At 39.6% G+C, this 26,702-nt stretch overlaps 1 protein-coding gene across 1 annotated transcript in view; it reads left to right on the top strand.

The window, feature by feature from the left end:
* FRAS1 (Fraser extracellular matrix complex subunit 1) overlaps nucleotides 1-26,702 on the top strand; it is a 516,919-nt gene that overhangs the window by 277,559 nt on the left and 212,658 nt on the right. The window contains exons 19-20 of the mRNA XM_012557480.1: nucleotides 10,816-10,956; nucleotides 15,156-15,299. Of these exons, the coding sequence (XP_012412934.1) occupies nucleotides 10,816-10,956; nucleotides 15,156-15,299 (285 nt within the window). The remainder of the gene's footprint in view (nucleotides 1-10,815; nucleotides 10,957-15,155; nucleotides 15,300-26,702) is intronic.

Genomic DNA, 26,702 nt, shown 5'->3' with positions numbered 1-26,702 from the left:
CTCTATCCAAAATCCAAGAGGGGAGGGGGTGGGGCTGAGGTCTACTCCAAAGCAGAAGAGCTCTGGTGAGATGGGAATGGCTCCCGGTGTGCTAGTCCTGCTCTTTTGTTTCATTCTTAAAAATGAACCTGAGTATTTCAGAATATGGAGCTTTAACAATACGTTTCCTTTCACGTGGTCTTGATATTTCCAAAGTGTGGATGGAATTATTGGTACTAATTGTAAAAGATAACTTGGCAAAAAGGAATGAACTACCGATACAGACTACAACATGGGTAATACTTGAAAACAGTGTTGTAAGTGAAAGTAGCCAGTCACAAAAGACTGCGTATTATATGAGTCCATTTATATGAAATGTCCAAAATAGACAAATCTATACAGACAGAAAGTAAATTAGTTGTTGGCCAGGGAGTGGAAGGAAGGGGGAGGGAGGAGTGAATGCTAATGGGTACAGGGTTTCTTCTGGGAAGGAATGTTCTAAAATTATATTGTAGTAATGGTTGCACAACCCTGTGGATAGTCTAAAAAACCTGGAAAATTACACTTTAAGTGGGTGAGTTGTATTGTATGTTAATTATATCTCAATAAAGCTGTTACAAAATAACAAAAAAATGATAACTTGGGGGCATGTTTAGTTGCCAGTCAAGTTTGTGCAATGTTTATTAAATATTAACATTTAAGATTAGCTAAAAAGAAGATGAAAGGAATACACAAGAGTCACTTTACTAAAAAGAATTGGTCGATGTTCAACCATTTTAGGAAGTAGCATATGCTCAGGAAACTATGGTACTGAAGAAGGAAGCCAAACTGCACGGAAGGCATTGATGAGAAATAAGGCTCCAGCAATTGATGAAATATCAATTGAGATGTTTCAACAAATGGATGCAGTGCTGAGGTGCTCGCTCGTCTATGCCAGGAAATTTTGAAGTCAACTACCTGGCCAACCAACTCTAAGAGACCCATATTTGTCTCCGTTCCAAAGAAAGTTGATTCAACAGAATGCAGAAATTATGGAACAATATCATTAATATCACATGCACGTAAAAATTTTGCTGAAGATAATTAAAAAACAGTTGCAGCAGTACATCAATGGAGAACTGCCAGAAATTCAAGCTGGATTCAGAAGAGGACGTGGAACGAGGGATATCATTGCTGATGGATCTTGGTTGAAAGCAGAGAATACAAGAAAGATATTTACTTATGTTTTATTGAATGTGCAAAGGCATTCGACTGTGTGGACCATAACAAATTATGGATAACATTGTAAAGAATGGGAATTCCAGAACACTTAATTGAGGAACCTGTACCTAGACTGAGGAGTAGTCGTTCAAACAGAACAAGGGCATACTGTGTGGTTTTATAATCAAGAAGGGTGTGTGTCAGTGTTTTATCCTTTCACCATACTTATTCAGTCTGTATGCTGAGCAAATAGTCCAAGAGGCTGGACTATATGAAGAAGAACATGACATCAAGATTGGAGGAAGACTCGTTAACAACCTGTGATATGCAGATGACACAACCTTGCTTGCTGAAAGTAAAGAGAACTTGAAGCACTTACTGATGAATATCAAAGACCACAGCCCTCAGTATGGATTACACCTCAACATAAAGAAAACAAAAATCTCCACAACTGGACCAATAAACAACATCATGATAAATGGAGAAAAGTTTGAATTTGTCAAGGATTTCATTTTACTTGGATCCACAATCAATGCCCATGGAAGCAGCAGTCAAGAAATCAAATGATGTATTACTTTGGGCAGATTTGCTGCAAAAGACCTCTTTCAAGTGTCAAAAAGCAAAGATGTCACTTTGAGGACTAAGGTGTGCCTGACCTAAGCCATGGTATTTTCAGTCACCTCATAGGCATGCAGAAGCTGAACAGTGAATAAGGAAGACTAAAGAAGAATTGATGCCTTTGAATTACGGTGTTGGAGAAGAATATATCATGGACTGTCAAAAGAATGAACAAATCTGTCTTGGAAGAATTACAGCCAGAATATGAGGATGATGAGACTTTATCTCCCATACTTTGAACATGTTATTAGGAGAGACCAGTCCCTGGAGAAGGACAACATGCTTGGTACAGTAGAGGGTCAATGAGAAAGGGGAAGACTCTCAGCAAGATGGATTGACACAGTGGCTGCAACAATGGACTCAAACATAGCAATGACTGTAAAGATGGCACAGGACCACGCAGTGTTTTGTTCTGTTGTACATAGGGTCAAAATGAGCTGGAACCAACTTGACGGCAGCTAGCAACAAGAAGATTAGCTAAAAGGACCTTGGTAATTTCATCCAGAGTTGATTTCACCTATTTAATGATGCAGCTCAATCACCATTAAAACAATTTGGCAGTGGTGACCAGGCTTGGATATGAAGATGGTCAGGGTGATTAGATTGGCCATGTAATTGCCCCAGTTCCGTGGCAAATTAATTGAGATGGCCTAGCCTGGAATTAAATTGTTAGAGCTGTAGTGTGGCACAAAGAACAAGGGATGTGGGCTTGGAAAGAAGGAAATAAACTCCTGAGCAGCTATATTGTGTAGTTACAACATACTCCCAGGTGAGTCCACAACCAGATTCTCCCATTGCTAAATTATTCTTTAGATTGTTATCTAAGACTCACTTTCTTCATCTATAAAGTGGGGGTAAATATATGTAAATTCACAGAATTTCCAATAAAATTCTTAGTTGCAACGAATTTCTAAACTATAAAGTTTTATATTTCTAAACTATATATATTATATAAAATAACTTTTATATATATTATATATATTTGTAAGGAGCTCTGGTGGCAGAGTGGTTAAAGCAATCGATTGCTAACTGAATGGCCAGCAGTTCAAAACCAGCAATGGCTCTGCAGAAGAAAGATGTGGCAGTCTGCCTCCGTAGAGATTTAACAGCCTTGGAAACCCTATGGAGTTGCTATGAGTCGGAATCGACTTGACAGCAATGGGTTTTATACATATATGCATACATATATATGTGCATATACATATATGCATATATATGTATATATGAGTGTAAGAAACTATGCTAAGAGATTAAAAGTGGTTATCTAAAGATGGAGGGGTTATAGGTAGAGTTGCTAGATATAAAATTCAGGACACTCAGTTAAATTTGAATTTCAGATAAACAGCAAGTATTTTAATATATCTAAGCAACGTTTGGGGCATACTTATACTAAAAAATATTCATTTTTGTGTGCTAGGTATTTTTATTTGTGAAATCCTATATTTTTATTTGTTACATCTGGCAAACTTAGTAATGTTTTTCTCCTTTTTTCCTTAACTGTATTTTCTAAAGTTTCTGTAATATGTATAATGAATTCAATGAGGAAAAAAAAAATTGGGATTTTTAATAAAACGACTTTAGTTAGAAAGAAGTAACCAGTGCGTAAGTGATAAACGCTTATCCTTTTTTAATTAGACGCCAGATATTCTGAAGCTTTGTTTACTTAAAGTATGGTTGTGGACTCACCCGGGAGTATGCTGTAACTACAGAAGCTCAGCCCCTACCCCACACCTAATACACTAAATCTGCATCTTAACAAGATTCTCAGGAGACTTTTATGAGATTTTGTGCTCTAGGGAGACTTCAACTAAAAGTTAAGTCCTCAAGATAGTTCAAGACTTAAAAAAGAAAGAAAGAAAAGAAAAGAAAAAAGGATCCTTCAAGTTTGGAAGGAGACTCTGAGACCCTGTTGAGCAGTTTGACCTGATACTAGGAATATCAGTAGGAGCTAGATCTCTGAGAGAAGAAGAGTTCTCACCCTTTGTCCTGTCCATCTAGCCTTGGACTGCCATGCATAGCCATACCAGTTGGCACTATATGACTCCAGGGGGCACCACTCCCATACATTTCTGTGAGAAGAGTGCCCCTGGAGTTGTGCGACATAGTAGCCCCTGCCTAGTTTATCCTTGGAGACCTAATCTAGATTTATGCTAATCACAGAGGTGTGGGAAACGAGAGGGGGCAAGACAGATGAAAAAGTAAGGGAGGGTTTTTTATGTTGTTTTGGAGGGCTTGGGTTTTTCTTAATTTGTTGTAATTTGGTTTGTTTTATGTGGGTGGAGCAAGGTAAAGAGCGTTTCTTTTTTTTTTTGTTTTAGAAACCGTCACTGCTGGTGAGCGATCAGCTGATGATGGATTCTTTCAGTTTCCACACAGTTCAGCAAGAGGGTTAAAGATGATATGATTTTGAGGATATTATAAGTTTTATTTCCACTACACAATGGATTTGATTTACATGTCTTCTAATTTATTATCTCAGAAGAGGCACTGTATTTTAAAAAAAGAATGCACTGGAAGTAAAAATCCTATGCCCCAGAAACTACCTTTTTATTGTAATTAGAGTGGTCATGAAGCTTTGTTCAGGTAACATTTGGGAATTTTAGCAACTAAATTTCTCCGAGCCTTTTAATTTTCAGTTGTGAAGGTAGTTTTGCCTTCTGAGGCTGGGTCTTACTACATAGAACAACACTGCATGGAATAGATAGAGCTTTAATTGTCATTTTCTTTTTAAATAAGAAATTCGTAAGTTATTTTGGTGAACTAATTAACTTGTTTTAGGTGAATGGGAAGAACTGAAGTATATTGTGGGTATTTTGATCTATTTAGTGGTTGCTAAGACTCACCAAAGGCCTCAAGGCAAAGAGTTTTAATTAAAGAAAGAAATGGGCAGGAATCTGCCTGCACAGCTTAAGAGTATGTTACAATTTATAAAGTTGGGATTCCCTTGCATTAATTGAATAAAACACATGGAATCTATATTAAGCAGCATCCTTTAATGTAGTCACTAGAGTGCTGACATAAGCTATACAAATACATACCTTCTGGTAATGTTCAATTTTCTTCACTTTCCCTTTCTTGCTTTTATAGCATGGGTGTGCCAGGCTTTGAGGATAGAAAGATGAAAAAGATATAGGCCATGCCTTAAGGAATGCCTGATTATGTAAGGGACTCCGACATCTGAACAAGTAATTAAAAGAGCATGGCACATGCTTTAGTGGTAATAGGCACAAGGCCCAGAAACAGCAAAACAAAGGAGGCTGACTCTGTTTTGGGGAGAAGGTAGTGAGGAAAGGTTTGCAGAGGGAAAACTTTTCCATGATCAGGATCTTGAAATATTAATGTGAATTCACCAGATGAAGAAGGTGGGGAAAGGGCATTTTAGGGTGAGGAAAGAGAATGTGCAGTGACCTGGTTTATCTGGAGAAGTACAGTGTGTTTGCTATTCCTGCAGTGTAAAGCATAAAGAGGAGAGTTGTGGGAAGTGATACTGAAGAGGTAGGGAATGGATCATGTGAAGTGCTTTATGAGCTATACTAAGAGTTTAGAGGAGTCCCTGGGTGGTACAAACAGTTAAGAGCTTGTACTAACTGAAAGGTTGATGTCTCAGAAGAAAGGCCTGGCAACGTAATTCCAAAAGATCACAGCAATTGAAAACTCTGTGGAGCACAGTTCTCCTGTGACACATATGGGGTCACCAAGAGTTGGAATGAACTCGACGGCACCCGGTAAGGAGTTTAAAGTTTACCCTATTGCTATTAGGGAACGTTTGAAAGATTTTAAGTGGAGAATAATTTGGTCAATTTGCATTTTGTAGAGGTCTGTTTGGTGGTTGTGACGCAGGTCAGTGGGGGGAACAGAGTGGGGCTGACTGGCAGCTGCTGCACTAATCCACATCATGCGTGATGTTGAAATCCTGGACTAAGGTAGTGGTAGTGGGAGTGGAGAAGTTGAGATAGATTTGACACAGATTTAGGAAGCAACAGTCAAGAGAAATTGCTGATTAATTAGATTGTGTTGGTGATGGAAAGGTAGGAGTATAGGATGACTCCAAGTTTTCCAAAGTGAGTGACAGTGAATGGTGGGGCTACCAAGTGAGATAGCAAATACAATGGAAAGGTGAGGTTGGGGAGAATAGGATATGGGCTTGGAGGTGGATAATGAGTTTAGTTTCGAACACATGGAATGCGATGTTATAACTTACGTCAAGTGGATATGGGCTGAGCTAGGAGTGGCTAATGAGTAGTGTTTTGGACATGAGTAATATGAGATATTTATGAAACACCAAGTAGAGATATCCCCTAGGCAGTTAGATTTGTCATTGGAACTCAAGGTAAAGTCCACAGCTGTACTCATAAATTTGGCACTCATTGTCATGGCGGTCATCACTGAAGCCACAGATAAATTTGCTCAAGAGTGAAAAGAGAAAGGGTGGAGGGAGGAATTTTGGGAAGCTCCAACAATTACAAGGGAGATAGTGAAAGAGCTTGAAACAAAACAAAGAGATAAAATAACTAGGGGAGTGTGAAGCCAGTGTTTCCACCCATCCATCCACCCACCCTTATACCTACCCACCCATTCACTTAGCAGAAATTCATTTATTGAGTTCTTATGACATGTTGGGGACAGGATAGGTACTGTTGGAATCACAAAGATGAAAAAGATGTGGTTTTTACTTTTAAAGATTTCCCAGTCTGGGGTGGGGGGAGGGTTAAATCATGTTCATTTACAAAAAAAAAAAAAAAAACAAGAGGAAGGGTAGGGAGGAAGAAGTGAAGGAATAAAAGGAGGACGTCAATTTTGTTTGACTTTGCTCATTTCATTTTTCCTCCCTGGGTGATGCAAATGGTTAACATGCCTAGCTGCTAACCAAAAGGTTGGAGGGGCAAGTCCACCAAGAAGTACCTTGGAAGAAAGGCCTGGTGATCTACTTTGAAAAATCATCCATTGAAAACCTTATGGAGCACAGTTGTACTCTGACACATGGGGTCACCAAGAGTCTGATCAACTTGACGACAATTGTTTTTACTGGCTATCACAGTACTCCTACTATTTGGCTTGGAGGGTTTTGATATCTACATTATAATTTGAGAGAAGCCTACCTCAAAACTTGTTTTTGACATGAAAAGCCAGGAAATTTAAATTGATATGAAAGTAGGAATGTTGTAATACTTTCTTGTATCATTAAAACAAATACGGAGAAAACAGGTATGCAAATATGTATACATGCATGTTCATTGCAGCACTATTCATAGTAGTGTAAAGGTGGAAACAGCCCAAATGTCTATCCACAGATGAATGGATAAACAAATTGTAGTATATACATATAATGGGGTATTATTCAGCCATAAAGAGAATTGAAGTTCTGGTACATACTACAACATGGGTAAACCTTGAAAACATTATACTAGGTGAAAAAAGCCAGACAAAAAAGGTCACATATTGTATAATTCTGCTTATAGGAAATATTCACAATAGGTAAATCCATAGAGACAGAACAAAGACTGGTGTTTAGGTTATTCAGGTTCAAGTGTTCAAATTATGGTTGCCAGGGGCTGGAGGGAGGGGAGAATGGAGAGTAGTTTCTTAATGGGGATGGGGTTTCCCTTTGGAGTGATTAAAAGGTGAATATACTAAATGACATTGAATTGTTCACATTAAAATGGTTAATTTATGTTAGGTGATCTTCACCATAATAAAGCAAAGGGAGGTTGTAGTATTAGTTGTTTGAAATTTAAATAGGGAGTAGAATGAACAAAATTTGATATGTTTTAATTGCTTTAGGTACAGTTTTTTACTGGAATCAGGTTGGCTGGAATTTACAACCATCTAAGGACACATTTAGTGCTGACACTTTTAGTACTTCAGCAGCTCAGTTAGTTATGGTTTTTCAGAAATATAGTTAGCCATCATTGGAAAGCCACTCTCTAAAAATGTAGTATTACGTAGAGGAATTATTCATAGAACTTCTTTCAAATCTCTTCTATCTATGCCTTGTAATGGAGTTAGTCTTCCTTGAAAGATTTAGACTTCAGATCAGAACTTCTATGAAATCAACTTCTGTAGAATGATCAAGCCTCATAAAAGTCACTGAAACAATGTACACATTTCCAAAAGCAGCACAGAAATGAAGTTTCATGAGATTTTTTTAAGAAATGCAGATATAAATGCCTGCACTTACAGAAACAGCATTATAAAGAACAAGACACTTTGAGAAGATGGTCACCCAGCATATCCGTTCCCTCTGTGCCACACGGTAACTGGTGAGCCAATTTGGTTCTTAAACACTTCCAGTAAGGGCAGTTCTGAAGTCTGCCATGGTGAAGCTCAGTGGGGCTTATTTCTAACTCTGGTGTGTACCTAAGTGAATGATAGAGCAGCTGCATCTTCAGCTATGGGACTTTCTCCCAGAATTCTTGGCCCACCAGCTTTCCAAGTTGTGTGTCCTCTTTGCCTTCCTTTCTTATATAATTCCGTAATAACCTTTATTCACATTGAGTCAGGCCATCACATTGACTTTGTGACCAAGTAGAATGAAATAAAATATGTTATATGCTCATAATATACTAATTCATCTTTACCCAGTTTTCAAATTCACAGTGATACACACTCATTTCCTATTTAATAGGGAGGTATAACAGGAAGAGGTGGGGATTTTAGCAATCTTGCAAAGTCCAATAAAAGCGTATTTGTATTATCATAGATATGTTTAAATATCTAGGAAATATTGTGTTGCTTCAAGTTGCTTTCCCCAAATCTTCCTGGAAACCTTTGTGGTGACAATATAATTGGACTGTTTCTTGAGATATTGCCACCTGACTTTCCATTATATGGGGTTTCATTTCGTGTTAAAAATGTTTTACATAATGGGTTCTTGTATACCGCACTTTTATAATAATATTTTCTTAAATATCAGTTTACTTAATCCATTTCATTTTTTTAAGATGAACTATGTTTTCAGTGATTCTGAAAATTGTTTTTGTTAGGTTCCATCAAGTTGGCTCTGACTCAGAGCAACCTCATGTATAACAGAATGAAGCATTGCCTGGTTCTGCACCATCCTCACAATCATTGCTGTGTTTGAGCCCATTCTTGTAGCCACTGTGTCAATCCATCTCATCAAGGGTCTCCCTCTTTTTTGCTTAACCTCTACCAAGCATACTGTCTTTCTCCAGCAATTGGTCCCTCTTGATGACATGTCCAAAGTAAGTGAGATGAAGTCTTGCCATCTTTGCTTCTAAGGAGCTGTACTTCCTCCAAGACACTTTCGTTCATTCTTCTGGCAGTCCATGGTATATTCAATATTCTTTGCCAAGTGTTCTGAAAATAGTTGAGGAAAAAAATCCCTTACTGTGACTTATGTTAAGAGAGCTGTTAACAAGTTAATCTTTAAAAAGAAAAAAATTAATTAAAAATATGAAGCTCTAGGTTCTGTTTTACATATAGTAACAAATACCCTTGAATAGGTATGAGGTTCTACAAAGCTCTACAGTGTATTAGGGATGATAATGAAAATGTTTATCAACCAGTGAGGGAAAGGCACTGCCCAGTCAGAATGGGCACTGGCCTCAGCTCAGCAGCAGAGTCTGGAGGCCTCCTAGTGCTGGTATTAATGCTTTACAGCTGGGTCATGGGTAGAGCAGGAAGGAGGGCTATGTGGGGCCAAGGCTGCAGGGAAGCAATAGAGAGCTTAGGTTAGGCAGCCATATACCAACCTGCATGGAAGTAATTTAATACTTTAACAACGAGTACTGCTGGACTAGGACACCCTAGCTGAATATCTGCCCCACCTGCATCGAAGGTTGTATGTTATGTTTTTGTAGGGGGGTTCATTGAAATGGAAACTTCAACGGTAAAATCACATCCAGTTCTTCCAAGCCTGCTGGCCTCTAAGTCTTCTGGGCTTTTAATAGAGAAGATAGAGAAGGCAAAAAGGAGACTCAGAGGTGTGCGCCTGTAGTCAGTTGGATCTTGTCCAATGGACAGAAGTTGGCCTGAAATGCACAGGGTCATCCCTGTGGTTAAGAACCATGTCTTTGTTTTGCTCACCATTGTATCCCCAGCACCTGGACTAACTTGAAGCTCAGTAAAAATTTAATGAGTGAATGATTGGAGGTGAATGGCTGGCCGTTTTGAGAAAAATAACAAATATCCCTTTTATCCTTAAAGGTATGATATAAGCAGGCAGAGATGTTTTCTTTCTCCTCCTACTACTCTTATTACACTTGTGGGTACTTCTAACACTGCACTTAATGTTAATAACTGTAGCTAAGATTTATTAAGCACTTACTATGGTGTCCTTCACCAGTGTAAGAACTTTACGTGCGTCAGCCCAGTTAGTGACCACAGCACTGCATGCAGGTATGGACTGTTTATGTCCTCATTTTATAAAGGAAGGAGCCTTGAGAAATACTGCAACTCAGTCAAGGTCATGTAGAGCTGCAGTGAGACAGTCTTGTTCTTAGTGCTGCTCTCTGTCTCCCTTTCACTGTATTCCAGTTACTTGCTTATGTGTCTGTTGTTGCAACTAGATTGAGCAGCTCAAAATGGTGGCTAATTCTTCTCATCTGTGTATGTCCACGATTCATTACAGAGTAGGTACCATATAAACCTTTGTATAATCATAAATGAAGCTTCCACTGCCTTTTGTCTTTAATTTGAGCAGCCTGATAAGCATCCCATGACCTCTGTGTGATGGTCAAGGAGCTGTTCTGTGGGAGGGAGACCTTTTTTATGGCTTCCTGATCTTTGTATGACATTCTCTGAGAATGGAAGATTGGGAAGCAAGAAATGCATGAGTCTTCAAATGGTTATTTCTGTTTTGTGGCATTTGCAGCTTATTTAACCTGTGTTCCACAAATGCTCACTTTGCAGGAGGTTGCCTTTAGAAAGAAGTATGTGAGATGTATACCTTTTCCTTAGGAGAACCAAATCCAGAACTTATTCCAACCCAGGAATGCTGAACTATTGCACTTGTCATGTGGCAGCTTTCCTGACTGTCTCCTCTGCTTTATCTTTCAGCCTGTCACAAATCCTGTTTTGGGTGTATAGGGAAGAGCCGGCATAACTGCACAACCTGCCAGTCTTCCCATGTGCTGTTCAATGGGCAGTGCCTCTCCCAGTGCCCAGATGGATACTTTAACCAGGAAGGCAGTTGCACAGGTGAGTATGTAACATGCGGGCACGTTCCCTATGCCAATGTTTTGTCTTCACAGTTCAGCCAGATACTGTGATTAGAAACTCATCATACTAGGGAGCTGGGGTGGGACTGTAAATTCTTGTCGTGAGCTTACAGGAGTAAATGAATAGAGTACGGAGAAGAAGTAAATTTTTTTTTTTTGCTTGTGCTTTAGATGAAGGTTTACAGAGCAAATTAGTTTCTCATTAAACAATTAATACACATATTGTTTTGTAACGTTGGTTGCCAACCCCTCAATGTGTCAACATTCTCCCCTTCTGGACCTTGGGTTCCCCATTTCCATTTGTCCAGCTTACCCCTTCCCTCCTGCCTTCTCATCCTTGCCCCTGGGCTGGTGTGCCCATTTAGTCTTGTATACATGGTTGAGCTATGTGTGTTATTGTTTGTTTTATAGGCCTGTCTAATCTTTGGCTGAAGGGTGAAACTCAGGTGTGACTTTACTACTGAGTTAAAAGGGTGTCCAAGGGCCATACTCTCAGGGTTTTTCCAGTCTCCGTCAGACTAGTAAGTCTGGTCTTCTTTTGTGAGTTAGAATTTTGTTCTACATTTTTCTTCAGCTCTGTCCGGGATCCTCTATTGTGATCCCTGTCAAAGCAGTTGGTGATGGTAGCCAGGCACCATCTAGTAAATGCTGGACTCAGTCTAGTGGAGGCTGTGGTAGTTTTGGTCCATTAGTCCTTTGGACTGATCTTTCCCTTGTGTCTTTGGTCTTCTTCATTCTCCCTTGGTCTAGATGGGGTGGGACTAGTGGAGTATCTTAGATGGCTGCTTATAAGCTTTTAATACCCCAGACACTACTCACCAAAGTAGGATATAGAACATTTTCTTTATAAACTATGTTATGCCAATTGAGCTAGATGACCCCCCAAGAGAGAACAAGTAAATTCTATTCCTCCAATAAGGAAGCATGAATGAAGTGAAAAATTAGAATAGCTTTACCTTTGAGAGGATAATATTTGAGTGATTAAATATTTTCTCATAAGAACTCTGAGCTGAGTTTTCTCTTGCCTAGGAGACCATGATCTGAATAGATAACTCCCCTCATGGAGTAAATGATGACCTTTATGTCCTATCAGAACCAGAACTCAATTCAGCGTAACTGTTTGTTGCTGTGGTTATTTTTAAAGTTTAAAAATTTGTTTCTGATTTATTTTTCCCAAACATTAAGTCATAATTTCCTAAGTCATGGAAAATTATATAATATATATATTATATATCTGTGTATATGTGTGTGTGCATGTATATATACATATATAATTATGTATATAAGATGAGTATAATAAGTGTATATATATAGAGAGATGTATATATATGTACACACATATATTTTTCATGGCTGCATACTATTCCATTTTCACATAAAAGATGGAGGAAAAATTTGAAATTTGGGGATTGGGACACTCAAGGACACTAGGGAGATTTTCTACTTTGTTACTCTCATTGAGGTGCTACTCTGGTCATCTATTCTTGCACAACAAGCCATCCAAAATTAGTGGCTTAAAACAATAATTTATTACTATCTTTCACAGTTCCTGGGGTTGTTGAGCTCAGCTGGGCAGTTCTCTCAGAGTACTGTAGGTGGTTTCTTCATTGACATGTCTGGCACCTGGGTTGGTTAAACATCTCTCAATCTATGAGACCTCTTCTTGTGGCTAGTTGGGCTTCCTCACAGCATGGCAGTCTCAGGTAGTAAAGCTTCTTGTATGTCAGCTGGCTTCTCCCAGAGTGATTATTCCAAGACACCTAAACAAGCTGTAATGCTTCTTAGGACCTAACCTCAGAAGTCACACTTTCACTTCTGCTGTGTTCTGTTGGTCAAAGCAGGACAGCCTAGATTTGAGGAGGTGGAGAAATAGCTTATGCATACAGCGGGGTAGTAATTGATGTGTGGTCATCTGGAAGACAAGCTACCACATATGCTGATGCATTTGCATATAATTAGGTATCTGGCTTTACTCTGTAGTTCTCAGCCCCACTTCCTTTGGCTAGAGCAGAATAGAACAAGAAGAGAAAGAATTATTTCCTTGCTTGACATGTTAGTGCAGTAAGAGCACCTTTATATTTCAGTGACAGAGATCCTCGAAATTACGAGTTGAGATTAGTGCAGGATTTTATTGGAATCGACAAAATTCTAAAATTAAAACATCTTATTGTAGCACTGTGTTTTCTTGTGTTCACGGGGGAAAAGGAAAAAAAAAACCCCAGCACATTCTATCAAGATTATTATTTTATTTCCAAAAATAAACTGTTGAGGCTAGCTAATAGGAAAAAGCTTATTGTCATGAATTTGTCTTACATGGAGGACCTGGGATCAGAAAACATGTAATGGATTTATAAAAAAATTTTTTTTAATCTTGTCAGATTCCTCTAGCTTTTTCCTCCAAAGAGGAAATTTAGTGTGAGCACAAATTTAGGTGATTGAAGATCAATAGTAGTCGTCTTCTGGAATTTTCTTACTTTTTCCAAGTACGTTTTTAATCTCTCTAGGTCCCTGGTGGGCTGGTTTACCTTTAAACTCTCTATCAAGCTCTGTGGGCAATCTTCTCAGTTTGTCATTAGGGTTATCTTTGAAAGCTGTTTCTATCATTAGGTGCTTTCATCCTAGCCCAGTTGGTTTTCATGTGTGTAAAATTGTTTGGAGGAGTAAAGTCTGAGTAACTCTAACTCTTCTCTGTTCTCCCCTCCATCCACTTGAAGCCAGCAGATGGAATAGTATCATGAGCAGAAGGGCACCCAGGTCACTGGAAATATTCCGGCAGGGAGAAAAAACTGGGTGGTAGAAATTTCAGAGAACGCTAGTATCTTTTGGATGGGCATTTTCACAGTTAAGAGCCTCAGGAATGTAGAATGGGGTGATTGTTAGTGCTATCCTTCTAATCAGCAATTCATTTTCTTACTTGCTTGCTTTTTTTTGGTAACTCCTTATCTTCTATTGGCCTCTTGCCAGAAGAAGTGAGAGGCTGTTTACTTTACTTGAAATCTGTGCCTTTGCTATCCACCAGCTATGTGCCAGAAGGGAATTCTTTGTCATCAGTTCCAGCAACCTCTACCCAGCTCTAGCCCCTCACCTCCCCTCTTCTTGGAAGCAGACACACTTAGACCTCCTCGTCCTTGGCAGGGAAATCCTTCAATCTCCTTCCATGCTCTTACCTCTGCGGCCTTCCTTGGCAACAAGAGTGCAGCTGTAGCTGCAACCTCCTTTTATTCCTTGCCAGCCTTATCTTTATTTCCTACACCTTAAAGTGGCTCACCTGTGTTTTTAAATGTAGTACCTCTTGTTTATTTGGTGGTTTTTCTAGGGAAAACATAGGTTTGATGTAATTTCATTTAAGAAATTGAACTTCAGACCCAACCTTGGTAACCTCCAGAAGGAGAACTTCTTCTGTTCTTCATATTTTCATTAAGTATGACTGCTAAAACAGGCATCAAGTTGTGGCCTGAAGGGAGAGTATGGTTGGTATCTGAGTCTAGTGAAAAATTTTGGTATTATATTCTATATGTGCTTCCCTCCTTGCCTGCCAGGAATTCCTGTGAAGCAAAATGCCTCCCTCTTACTCAGGTCCTGCTCTCTCCTTGAGTCATGGGAATTTAGGGGGGGTGGGGGTGGGGAGGGGCTGTTCACAACACACTTTTCTGCTTTGTGACTCTGATTTGAACTTCCTTATTTGCACAAATAGGGATGGTCATGCTGGCCTCTCTGGAATACATGGCCGATTACTCAATTTTTTATGGTTCTAGAATCCATGTTCTGTCCTTGGACAGTATTCTAATAGACACCATAAATGCCACCTCTTGGAGCCTGGTAATGCAAATGGTTTGTGATTGGCTACTAACCTAAAGGTTGGCTGTTTGAACCTACCCAGTGGCTCCATGAAAGACCTGGTGAACTGCTTCCATAAAGATTGCAGCCAAGAAAACCCTATGGAGCAGTTCTACCCTGTAACACATGGGGTCGCCATGAGTCAGAATTGACTCAACATCAACAGGTTTCATTTTTTTTGTTTTGGTCAAGTCTGAGGGCATGCAGACTTGCTCAGGAACCTTCAAAAGATGATTAGAGTTGACGTCTGCTCTTAATGTACTTTGCAAAGCACATTAAATACATCATGAATTCACATGCTGAGCTGCTAATTCTGATCCTGGTTCTTATTTTTCCACCTAGAATGCCACCCAACCTGCAGGCAGTGCCATGGCCCATTGGAATCTAATTGCACCTCTTGTCACCCTCATGTTACTCTTATGGGTGGAAACTGCAGGACCAACTGCAAGGAGGAGCAGTTCCTCAACCTCGTGGGGTACTGTGCTGGTGAGTGAAACCTCCTCTGTAGTCCTCAGAAATCACTGGTCAGTGGCTGAGGTTCTTCACACCAGGCTTAAGAAGACTCTTGTACTTGTCCTTTGTCATCAGATTAGAAGTTTTTTGTTGGGAGACATTTGTCTCTTATGCCTGGGAACTCACCTCACTGCTGTCTAGCAGGCATTTGGTACGTATTTGTGGATTCAAATGGAATTGTGTAGTAACACTCTGGGCTTACTGAAAAAAACTTAGAACCTCACATTAATAAAGATTGAAGCGATAATAGTACACCATATGCATTTGGCACCCTTCATCTAAGATAGTAAAAGCTATTTTAAAAGCAATCACTCCAAAGATGATCTCCTTGTCTATATTATCTCCTGCCTTTTGCTGTAGAGAAACTTTACTGTCAGCCCAGGCCCAAAAATTGGGGGAGATTAACCTATAAGTGGATCAGTTGTCTCAGGAGATGGGATTTTCCTCCTCATTTGAGAACTCATATCTCAAAAAGAAGTAAATTAGGATAACAGTTTGGAATTTAAATAGTGATGAAGGAGCCATGCAGTGTTTGCATTCATCCATCAACGCACAACAAACAATTCAGATGCTCAGAATACAAAAAAAAAGGAATAAGATAGTAACCCTGCTCCCAAAGAACTTAGTCTGGAGAGAGGAATTTACAGGTTAGCAGATTATTATATGGAGTTCCTGAGTGGTACAAATGGTTAATGTACTTGGCTGCTAATCAAAAAGTTGGAAGCTTGAGTCCACCCAGAGGTACCTGGGAAGAAAGGCTCAGCGACCTACTTCCAAAAATTCAGCCATTGAAAACTCTATGGAGCATAGTTCTACTCTGACATATATAAGGTCACCATGAGTCAAAATCGACTTGAACGAAACTGGTTACTGGGTTACTATATATTTCTTGACCTTCTTCTCCAAATTATAAATTTGTGGAAATTTGTCTGCAGCAGCTGTTTTCACAGCTCTAATGGGCTTGACTGGGAGGCATGCTGGGATGCTAAAGGGTAAGTGAGAAAGGTGAGAAAGCATGCTGGAGGGGCTGATCTGACCATAGGGTTTGTCCCTGGACAGGGAGGAGGATGTGACCAATTGTGTAATTCACAGCATCCAGTAAAAACATTCAGTTGGGCTGGCACTGATACCTCAGTTGTTCAGTCTGATGGATGGGGGCAGAGCAAGTCACTGACAGTGCTCCAAGACTGGCTGGTGATGATGGCATCATGTTCTGGTTAGTCCTTTCATTTTGGCACATGACCTTTGCTAAGGACAGAGGTTGGAGGCCAAGTCTATACCCTAGGAAGACTGACCAGTCAAGAGCAAGCAACCACTGAATAATGCTGGGATTCAGGGAAGAAGCCCACTTGTAAAGACTGCTGACATTTTAGGGGCAAGGGAAAGTAGAAGCTCAGAGAGGTTGGGCTTAAAACTAATTAGAAGCCCCATCAGCTGTCGGGTGTAAGCCTATTGCCAGCACTGCCAGTTGTAGTCAGGACCGATTTGGGAAGTGGTCAGATGGGAGGTATTAGTGCCTACTTCTGAAAGGAATCTGGGGATAACAGGGGCTGTTATTATGGTTTGTAAGCTTGAGGTCAGCTGCTGATTCTTACTTTAGGATATGGAGGAGCAGTTACCATGAGAACTAAGAGGTTCTTGATGTGGTTAAAATATATTAAAGGATATTTACTGAGAACAAGGCACTGAGTTGCTGCTGTGAGGGACCCAGATATCTTCCAGGCTGTTTAAGGATATGAACCAAAGGCACAAGTGAAGTTAGAAAATAGTATAAAGCAATTTATGAATAACAATACCAGTGGCAGTAAGGGCTGTAGGAGTTCAGATGAGGGAGCAAAAACAAAATATGGAAGGCATCATACTAAGATTCTGTTAGGCAGATTGGGGTCGGGGGGATTTCCAGGTGTGGTTCTACCACGAGATATGCCCAGAGGGGTAAAGCATGTGGATCCTTCAATGAGTAGCCCACCTAACCGAAGAACATGAATTATATTAATGCATATTAGATGAAATGGTTGGAAAGTTTAAGGTGGAATCAGAATATAGAGAAGCCAAAATTTGAGGCCAAAACCTTGGACTGAATCTAGTGGGCGGTAGGGCCATGAAAGGATTGGAAAGGATTGTGACTTGATTAAAGGTGTGTTATAGGTTGGAAATCTGCAAGCTGGGTGGAAAATGGACTGGAGCAAGGGGAGATTATAATCAGGGAGAAGAGTTAGAAGGTAGGACCTGAATGGCATCCTTCATAATTTTTTCTATTTCCAGTCTACTCTGCATGTGGACCCTAAAAATTTTATGCAGGGGCATATTCTATAAATAAATGTTTATATAAGGAAATTGGAAAATTTTAATTTTTAAAGAGCTCTGTTCTCTCCAATGTCCAGAGCCCTCTTTGATAGTAAATTATGTGATTAGTAGATGCATTAATTTTTTAAGGCTAATAGGGGACCATTAGAATCATGCGACTGGGGTAAATGACTCTGGGGGTCCCCAGCCCTAGAAGAGCAGGTCTTATTAACATAATCAAAGGGGACAAATCTTGGCTGTTCTAGGAATTAAGTGTATTAAATAAGGATTTTAAATAAGGTAACCATTTTCTGGTGGTCAGAAATTGTTTTGCTGGGTAGCAATTGTATAATAGTATTTGTTACAGAAAAATTTGACCAGTAATTTTCAGAGAAGTGCATAGACCCCAAAGTTTACTTTTTCAATAAATGTATGCCCTTTCCAGATGCTTCCCACTAATCTCTGTAGCATTGCAATGCATTTGTTCATTTATTGATTCATCAAACATTCATTAATCACACTCTCCATGCTAGGCACTATGCTGTCCTCTGGAGATGCAAAGATGAATAAGATGTAGTGCCTGCATTCAAGAAATATACAGTTTAGTGAAGGAAGGGGATATGTGTTGACTAAAATGTTGCTGTGGTCCTATATTCACAGGGCAGGATATTAGATGCACCTGTGGGAGGGAACCCTAACCCAGATTGGAGGGGAAGGGAGCATATGTGAAGGGAGTAGTGAAGGCTTTCTGGAGCATGTTTTCTGATGCCTGAGATGATTTTGAAAGGTAAGTTAAAATTAGGCAGAGGGGTTAAGGGATTTTGATGGCAGGGTATTCCAGGAAATAGGCAACAGAACGTGATCTTTTCAACAAAGATACCAACAAGCAGTTAAGTAGAATGTAAGTCCTGAGTATGGAGTGGTAGTACCTGAAGCAGTAGTAACCAGGGGTCAGATCATGAAGGACTTTGTATGCTTGAGTTAAGAAGACAATACTATATCATCAAGGCTATGGTGAACACTTGAAGGTTTTTCAGCAGGGGAGTGTCATGTTCCCATTTCTGTTAAGAGATTGCTTGGAAGAAAACAAGACTGGTTAGGAGGTAGTTGCAGGAATCCAGATGAGAAATAAAGGCCTTTAAATGAGAAAATTGCTGGGGGGTATAAAGAAAAGAGAGCATGGCTTCATTAAGTATTAATGATATGTTAGATCAACGCATGTTAAATTGCTGTTTCATGGGCAAAAATGGTCTAATGGTGGCAATTTCATATGGTTCAGTCTAATAGAAGCAACAGAATTTGGTGATCTCTCAGTCCTGGGGCTAAGGAAGAGGGAGCTTCGTGGATAGTACCACTTACCAAGGGGCAGGAGCACATCTGAGAGGCAGTGAGGAAGATGATGTATGTGAATTTGGGGTGACAATGGAACATCCAGAGATAACTGTCCAGGAGGAGGCTGAAGGGATAAGTGAACACAGGTTTCTTACTATAGCCGCCAAGAGCTCATCCACTACCTTCATTTTACCCTGAACCTAAAGTCCTGGAATTTTTTTTTTTTTTTTTTTTTTAGCTAAAATGATACCTCAGTCAGATCCTAGTTAACCTCATAGAATGTTTAGATGACTTTTATCTGAACTTTGGAAGGTGTTAAAAGAAGCCATGTGATGACAGACAAGCAGAGAATAATCCACCCCATGCAGGGCCATTAGTGGGATATATTTGTACTGTCTTTGGAAATCCTAGCACACTAGAAGCGCTAAAGAAGGACCGTCTCTACTCCCTCTCTCTTGCAGGATGGTGGGATTTATTCACAGGATTTATTCTCTATCTGAGCTGTACCTAAGAGCATCATCAGAGACCTCTTAATTATACTTAGCTGTTTAAAAAAGAAAATTACATCTAATCTGTCACACAGACAAGAGTAAACACATCCTGGGAACAGGTCCAATACCCTCAATGTGTTATCACATATGGAGATGTCATATGTGAGGTTTTGTTCCTCCAAGTCTATCAAAGCAAATACATAGTTTGTGAGATTTAGGCCAGGGCTGAAGGTTTTCAACAAAGATAAATGAACTGGAGTGAAGGCAAAGGGGATAACATTGCAGCAGACATGGTAAAGTGCTATGGATAGCCACGTTTTTTCTTCACAGATTTTTTTTTTTTTTCCAAAAAATTTTCACCCAAATCTCAGCAACATTATCAAAAAATTCCAAAGCCTGCATACTCTCTCCATTTTTCCTTCTCAGCTGAAACATTTCTTCTGTTTATAGAAGAGGGTGAGAATAAAGAGGAAAACACAGCCTTGAGCTTTGTGGAATACCAAGTGGTATGTCTATATGCTTGAGTTATTATGCAGAAAAAGAGATAATGCTGCAGTTCTAATATTGTACAGGGAAAGACTGTAAAAACTAAAACACTTGATTTATTAGTCCCTTATCAAGTCAGTTCCAACTCATGGTGACCTCATGTGTGTCAGAGTAGAACTGTGCTCCATAGGGCCAGACCTTTCTTCCAAGCTGCCTCTGGGTGGACTCAAACACACAACGTTTTGGTTAGTAGCTGAGCACTTAACCATTTGAGCCATCCAAGGACTGTTAACGCGTTAGAGTGGTGGAATTCTGAGTGATTAAAAATTTCTATTTGTTATTGTTTTGTGCTGCAATTTTTTTAAAATACTGGTTCACTTTCTTTGTAAATCTGTGCCAGGATGTAAGCAAAAAGAAGACAAGCAACAGTAAAGAAATATCACTCTGAACATTTTCATATGGTATTCCATGGAACTCGAGTGCTAAGCAATGGTTAATAGGTGTTATATGCAAAATAATAGTCCTGGCCAAATAAATTTGGGAACCACTCAGTTAAATAAAGTTAAGCAAGTTTGTTTACTACAGGATTTCTCAGAACCTTCAATAAATATAAGTGCATTGTGAAACTCTTAATATGAAGGAGACTAGGTGTCATTTACCAAACATTTAACTATAGACCCCACCCCTTTTAATTTATTATAGCCTCTCACAGAGCTAATCAGTGGTTTATAGAACAATGTATGAAAATCTGTGCTAACTGATGTTAATATTTTGAACAATTTGTTGGTAAAATGAGAGTATAAATCTGTACTTAGATTGTGGCTAGCTGGCATTCCTTTCTTTCCTCCTCTCCTCCCTCCCTTCCTTCTTTTCTCTGTGGGCAGGCAGACGGGTCACCAAGGAGGCTTAGGTTTGCTACCTTTTTGTCTGCTGAAGAGCACTGAAGGCTAGTCAGTAATTATTCCCCAGTGTTGAGTTTGACAAGTATTTGCTCCTTGAACTTGAGTGAAGCTATTTGTTGACTGATTAGAAAATCTGCTAACATTTTTCTTCCAAGTCATAAAAACATTTCAAGTCCCTTCTACCAATTTGCCCGTTTATTGTCATAATTTCTGAAAGAAGAAGGGCCTAAATAGTGGCAAAGAAAGTAGAAATGCACAGACTAACAGAGTAACAAATCCCTTTTTTTGGAATAAGCTGCTGAGAATGCAGCACTGGGTAATGAATAACACTAGTTCATGTTGAACATAATTGAGAACCTGGGAAACAGCCCCGTGTACTGTTGTATATTATCCTTCTTAACTAAATCAACTTTAAAGAAAAACATTAATGCATGCTAAATTTTAATGACTTATATCACTCCACGTTTACTTACAGTATTTTTCAATATATATATATATGTGCATTTTTCATATTTGTAGTCAATAGCTACATATCTGTGTTGACTCTTTTCTCTTAAATATCACTTTAATTTACATATTTCTCATGTGTTGGCAAATATTGGAAGATTCCATATAATTGTCATTTTTAATTGCTAAATGACATTCCATTATGATTGTGTAACTTAGTTTGGACATTTTGCTGCTATGGGCCTGGAAGATAACTAGCAGGAGGTGGATTTGCTACTTGGTCCGTAATAGGTTAAATACGAGTTCCAAGGCCACAGTTGTGAGTAGGTCTGTTTTTTACATTATTGTTCATAGTAATAATGGAGTGTTTATGGCCCTTTTTAATTTTCAAAGCATTTTCTCACATATCTTACCGTTTGATCATCCCAAGAACCCTTCCTGAAAAATGGGAAAACGAGGCCTTACAGTTTCCATTTTGTTGACTGGGAAATTAAGAGCTTGGTGCAGGCCTAATTAGCACATAGATGGTGCTCAAGAAATGTTGGGTAAAATGAATGACTCAAATCTGATGTCCTAGTGTCTCTCCTAATCCCCTTATAATGCATCATATGGTAATTATATCAGGGGCCTTTCCTCTTAATGTGATCCATATTTTGGTTCTTTTCACCTCCCTCTTCATTCTAGCCCTGTTCTTCTCTCTATATACATTTTTTTACTTTTCTTGTGTCCTCTATTTTTTCTTATCTTGCACTTGCTTCTTGGTTTTCCTTATCTTCCTCTTTTTTTTGTAATGTACTTTGTTTTCTTATTTCTCATCTTGTCACCCTATCTTCTATTGCTTGAACTGTGAATTGCATATCCAGTCTTTCTCTGGAACTTTCAATGATTGTCTCTTGCTTGTTCTCCTGGTTTGTGTTTTGTTTAAGAGACCACACTGCAGAAGGAAGATTGAATATTTCAAGGCATTTCTTTTCTTTGAATTTTCCCTTTCAGGAAAAAAAAGAAAGAAAAAGAACATGACCTATGCTTAAATTGAGGCCTTCTTGAATTAAAAATAAAAATGTATTTTTCTCCTTCAGGTGACTTTGTGTGTATGTGTGTGTGCTTTAAGTGAAAGTTTACAGTTCAAGTTAGTTTCTCATACAAAAATTTATACACACATTGTTATGTGACCCTAGTCACTTACCTTGCAATGTGACAGCATACTCCTCCTTTCCGCCCCAGATTTCTCGTGTCCATTCAACCAGCTCCTGTCCATTTTTGCCTTCTCATCTCGTCTCTGGACAGGAGCTGCCCATTTAGTCTCGTGTATCTACTTGAGCTAAGAAGCACTCTCTTCACTAGTATCAGTTTATGTCCCATAATCCAGTCTAATCTATATCTGAAGAGTTGGCTTCGGGAATGGTTTCAGTTCTAGGCTATCAGAGAGTCCAGGGACGATGTCTTCTGGGGTCCCTCCTGTCTCGGTCAGACACTCGCTGTTATATTCTTCAGGTGACTTTTACTAAACAAATACCTTACCTAGCTTTAGTAATGACAGAAAGACCTTAGTTGTAAGCTGTCAACACGACAAGGCCCCAGTGGAGTCAGAATTGCTGTTGGCTTCATAAGAACTACAGGCCAGGACCTGAATTGCAGAGAAGGCTTCCGCAGGTCTATACAAAAAGACGACAGCTGAATTTAGACTCATAGGTTATCCTTAAGTATTAAAGGTAGTAAAACTGCTAAGGCTACACTTACCTACTTTTTTTTAAATGCATGTAAATCTGATGGCTTACTTACAATAGGCAAAAATAGTGACTTACATGCAAACATGATCATCAGTAGTGATGTCAGTACTGACTGGACCTACTACAGATAAAGACTAATGTTGTTAGTTGTGGTTGGGTCGATTTGGACTCATGGCAACCTCATGTGTTACAGAGTAGAACTGCTTCGTGGGATTTTCTTGGCTATGATCTTAACAGAAGTTAGAATGTTGAGACTTTGTATCATTTACTTTAGACATGTTATCAAGAGAGACCAATCCTTAAAAGCTAGCAAGCGACCATCTAAGATGCATCAATTGGTCCCAACCTCCTGGAGTGAAGGAGAATGAAGAACACCAAAGACACAAGGAAAGTATTAGCCCAAGAGACAGAAAGGGCCACATAAACAAGAGACTGCATCAAGAGACCAGAAGAACTAGATGGTGTCTGGCTACCACAATGACTGCCCTGACTGAGAACACAATAGAGAGTCCCTGATGGAGCAGGAGAAAGGTGGGGTACAGAACTCAAATTCTAGTAAAAAGACCAGACTTAATGATCAGACTAGACTAGAGGAACCCCAGAAAGCGTGGCCTCCGGACTCTCTGTCAACCCAGAACTAAAACAATTCCCGAGGTCAACTCTTTAGACAAAGATTGGACTGGACTGTGAGACATAAAATGATACTCGTGAAGAGTGTGCTTCTTAGCTTAGGTAGATACGTGAGACTAAATGGGCAGCTTCTGTCTGGAGGTGAGATGAGAAGGCAGAGAGGGTTAGGAGCTGGTTGAATGGACACGGGAGATCAGGGGTGGAAAGGAGGAATGTGCTGTCATAGTATAGGGAGAGCAGTTAGGGTCACATACCAATGTATGTATAAATTTTTTTATTAGAGACTAACTTGAATTGTAGACTTTCACTTAAACTACAAAAAAAAAAAAAAGAGACCAATCCTTGGAGAAGAACATCACGCTTGGTAGAGGGTCAGCATAAAAGAGGAAGACCCTCAACGAGATGGACTGACACAGTGGCTGCAACAATGGGCTCAAACATACCTACTATTTGTGAGGATAGCGCAGGACCAGGCAGTGTTTCACTCTGTTATACATAGGGTTGCTATGAGTTGGAGCCGACTCGAGGACACCTAACAACAACAATCCTAATGGAAGCAGATCACGAGGCCTTTTCTTCTGTGGTACTGCTGAGTGATAGTTAATGCCTATTGAGCACTTAATATGTGTCAGTTCTTCACATTCACTATCTCATTTAATCCTGGCTACAACCCTGTGAGGTCCGTCCTATGATTAGTGTTGTTGTTAGGCGCCGTTGAATCATTTATGGCTCATAGCAACCCTGTGGACAACAAAATGAAATGCTGTCCAGTCCTGTGTCATCCTCACAGTTGTTGCTATGTTTGAACCCATTGTTGCAGCCACTGTGTCAGTTCATCTCATTGAGGGACTTCTTTTTCGCTAACCCTCTACTTTATCAAGCATGATGTCCTTCTCCAGGGACTGGTCCCTCCTGATAACATATCCAAAGTACATGAGAAGTCGTCTCGCTATCCTCTCTTCTAAGGATCATTCTGCCTATACTACTTCCAAGACAAATTTGTTTGTTCTTCTGGCAGTCCATGGTATATTCAATATTCTTCACCAACACCATAATTTGAATGCATCATTTCTTCTTTGGTCTTCCTTATTCGTTGTCCAACTTTCACATGTAATAAGGCGATTGAAAATACCATGTCTTGGGTCAGGCATACCTTAGTCCTCAAAGTGACATCTTTACTTTTTAACACTTTTTAAAGAAGTCTTCAGCAGCAGATTTGCCCAATGCAATATCATTTGATTTCTTGACTGCTGTTTCCATGGGTGTCGATTGTGGTTCCAAGTAAAACGAAATTCTTGACAACTTCTATCTTTCTTCAGTTTATCATGATGTGACTTATTGGTCCAGTTGTGAAGGTTTTTGTTTTCTCTATGTTGAGGTGTAGTCCATACTGAAAGCTATAGTCTTTGATCTTCATCAGTAGCTTCTCCATTTTATAGGGCAAGAGACTGAGATTAGAGACACTAACAAGGTTATCCAAAGTTTAAAGCTAGTAAGCAGTGGAGTTGGGCTTCAAACCCAGGCAGTGCCGCTCCAGAGAGCACACATGTGAACATTGTGTCCTGTGCCTTCTTCACCTGGTCTAGCTTCAATAAGACCCTATATGCTTCCAAAAATTCTTTTATTTTACTTTTCTCAATTCTTTGTGATATTGTCTACCCCAATCTTTCCATATGTACTCTCTATACTCTTCCCTAATCAAATTTCCCGTGGCTCTCTTCTCTCATGTTTTTTCTTTTTTTGTTTAGAAAATTAAAAAGCTACCTTACCTTTTCCCTTGAAATCTCTCTATATCTTCTTCTATAATAATAGCCAGTTGCTGTTGAGTTGATTCTAACTTATGGCAACCCCATGTATGTTAAAGTTGAACTGTGTTCCATAGGATTTTCAGTGGTTAATTTTTTCAGAAGTACATTGCCAAGTCTTTCTTCTAAGGGGCCTCTGGGTAGACTCTAACCTTTTGGTTAGCAGCTGAGCACATTAACCTTTTGCACCACCCAGGGACTCCCTATCTTCTTCTACTTAACTCTTTTTCCTCATCCCCTCCTTTGAGGAAAGCGCTTCCTCACCCTTGCCGAGGGATCCCCTCGACCTGGGACTCAGAGCCCCTCTGCTTACATCGCTTTCGCAAATTGGTCTCTGTAATCAGCTATTGCCTCTCTGGTTACTCGTTTCATCTCCCTCCTTCACTATTTATTATTCTCTCTCTTCTCCCTTGCTGACCCTCCTTTCTTCTAGTGATGTTAGTGTCTTTCACAACCTTGATCTTCATTTCTATTTTCTCCTTAGATTACACCCCAAGTGCATACTAATCATCTCCAGGCCCCCATTTCCATCTACCTGATGAGCATCTGATGTACAGAAACACCATACTCAAAATTCTCCAAAGAAAATTCTCCATCTTCATGCCTCCCACCCAACCAGGCACTTTACTTCCTCCTGCTGACTTTCTTGCCCACCCACTACTGATTTTTAATCAGTGCAATTCAAAACCTTTTAGTTACACCTGTTTCCTCCTGTTTTGTATCAGTGCAATCTAGTCCACTTCTCACACCAACTGAATGAAGGAATTCAATTAGTCCAACTCCAATCTATTCAATTCTATTCCCAACTGCAAATGCAGTACTTCTTCCTCTAACCGTAACCATCTGAAGTTAGGTCAGATCTCACAGGTTAAAGGGCACAGTCCTCCAGACTGCAAAGTCTGTCCAAAATTCAGATGCCAGCCACAACACTAGGGATCCTTACCCCCTTCACTTCTGATCTGCTGGCTACAAATTCAGGGTTCTGTCTACACCCTCAGGATGCCAGCCATATACTTGGAGGTCCCAAGGGCCCCTCTCACATCTGACCTGCTGGCTAGAAGTTTGTGGGTTTTTCACTACCCTTTCAGGATGCCAGGCATAAGCTCAGAGGTTCCCAGGGCCTTCCTCACGTCTGACCCACTGGCTCCCACTACTCCCTTGATAATTCACTAGAGTGACTTATAGAACTCAGGAAAGGGCTATACTTAAAATTTACAGTTTTATTATAGCAAAAATGATACAAATGAAGAGACATATTGGTCAAAGT

Source organism: Trichechus manatus, unplaced genomic scaffold (assembly GCF_000243295.1).
Source record: "Trichechus manatus latirostris isolate Lorelei unplaced genomic scaffold, TriManLat1.0 scaffold00105, whole genome shotgun sequence".
In the NCBI taxonomy this organism is placed as follows: domain Eukaryota; kingdom Metazoa; phylum Chordata; class Mammalia; order Sirenia; family Trichechidae; genus Trichechus; species Trichechus manatus.
This window is presented reverse-complemented; position numbering and strand designations above follow the sequence as displayed.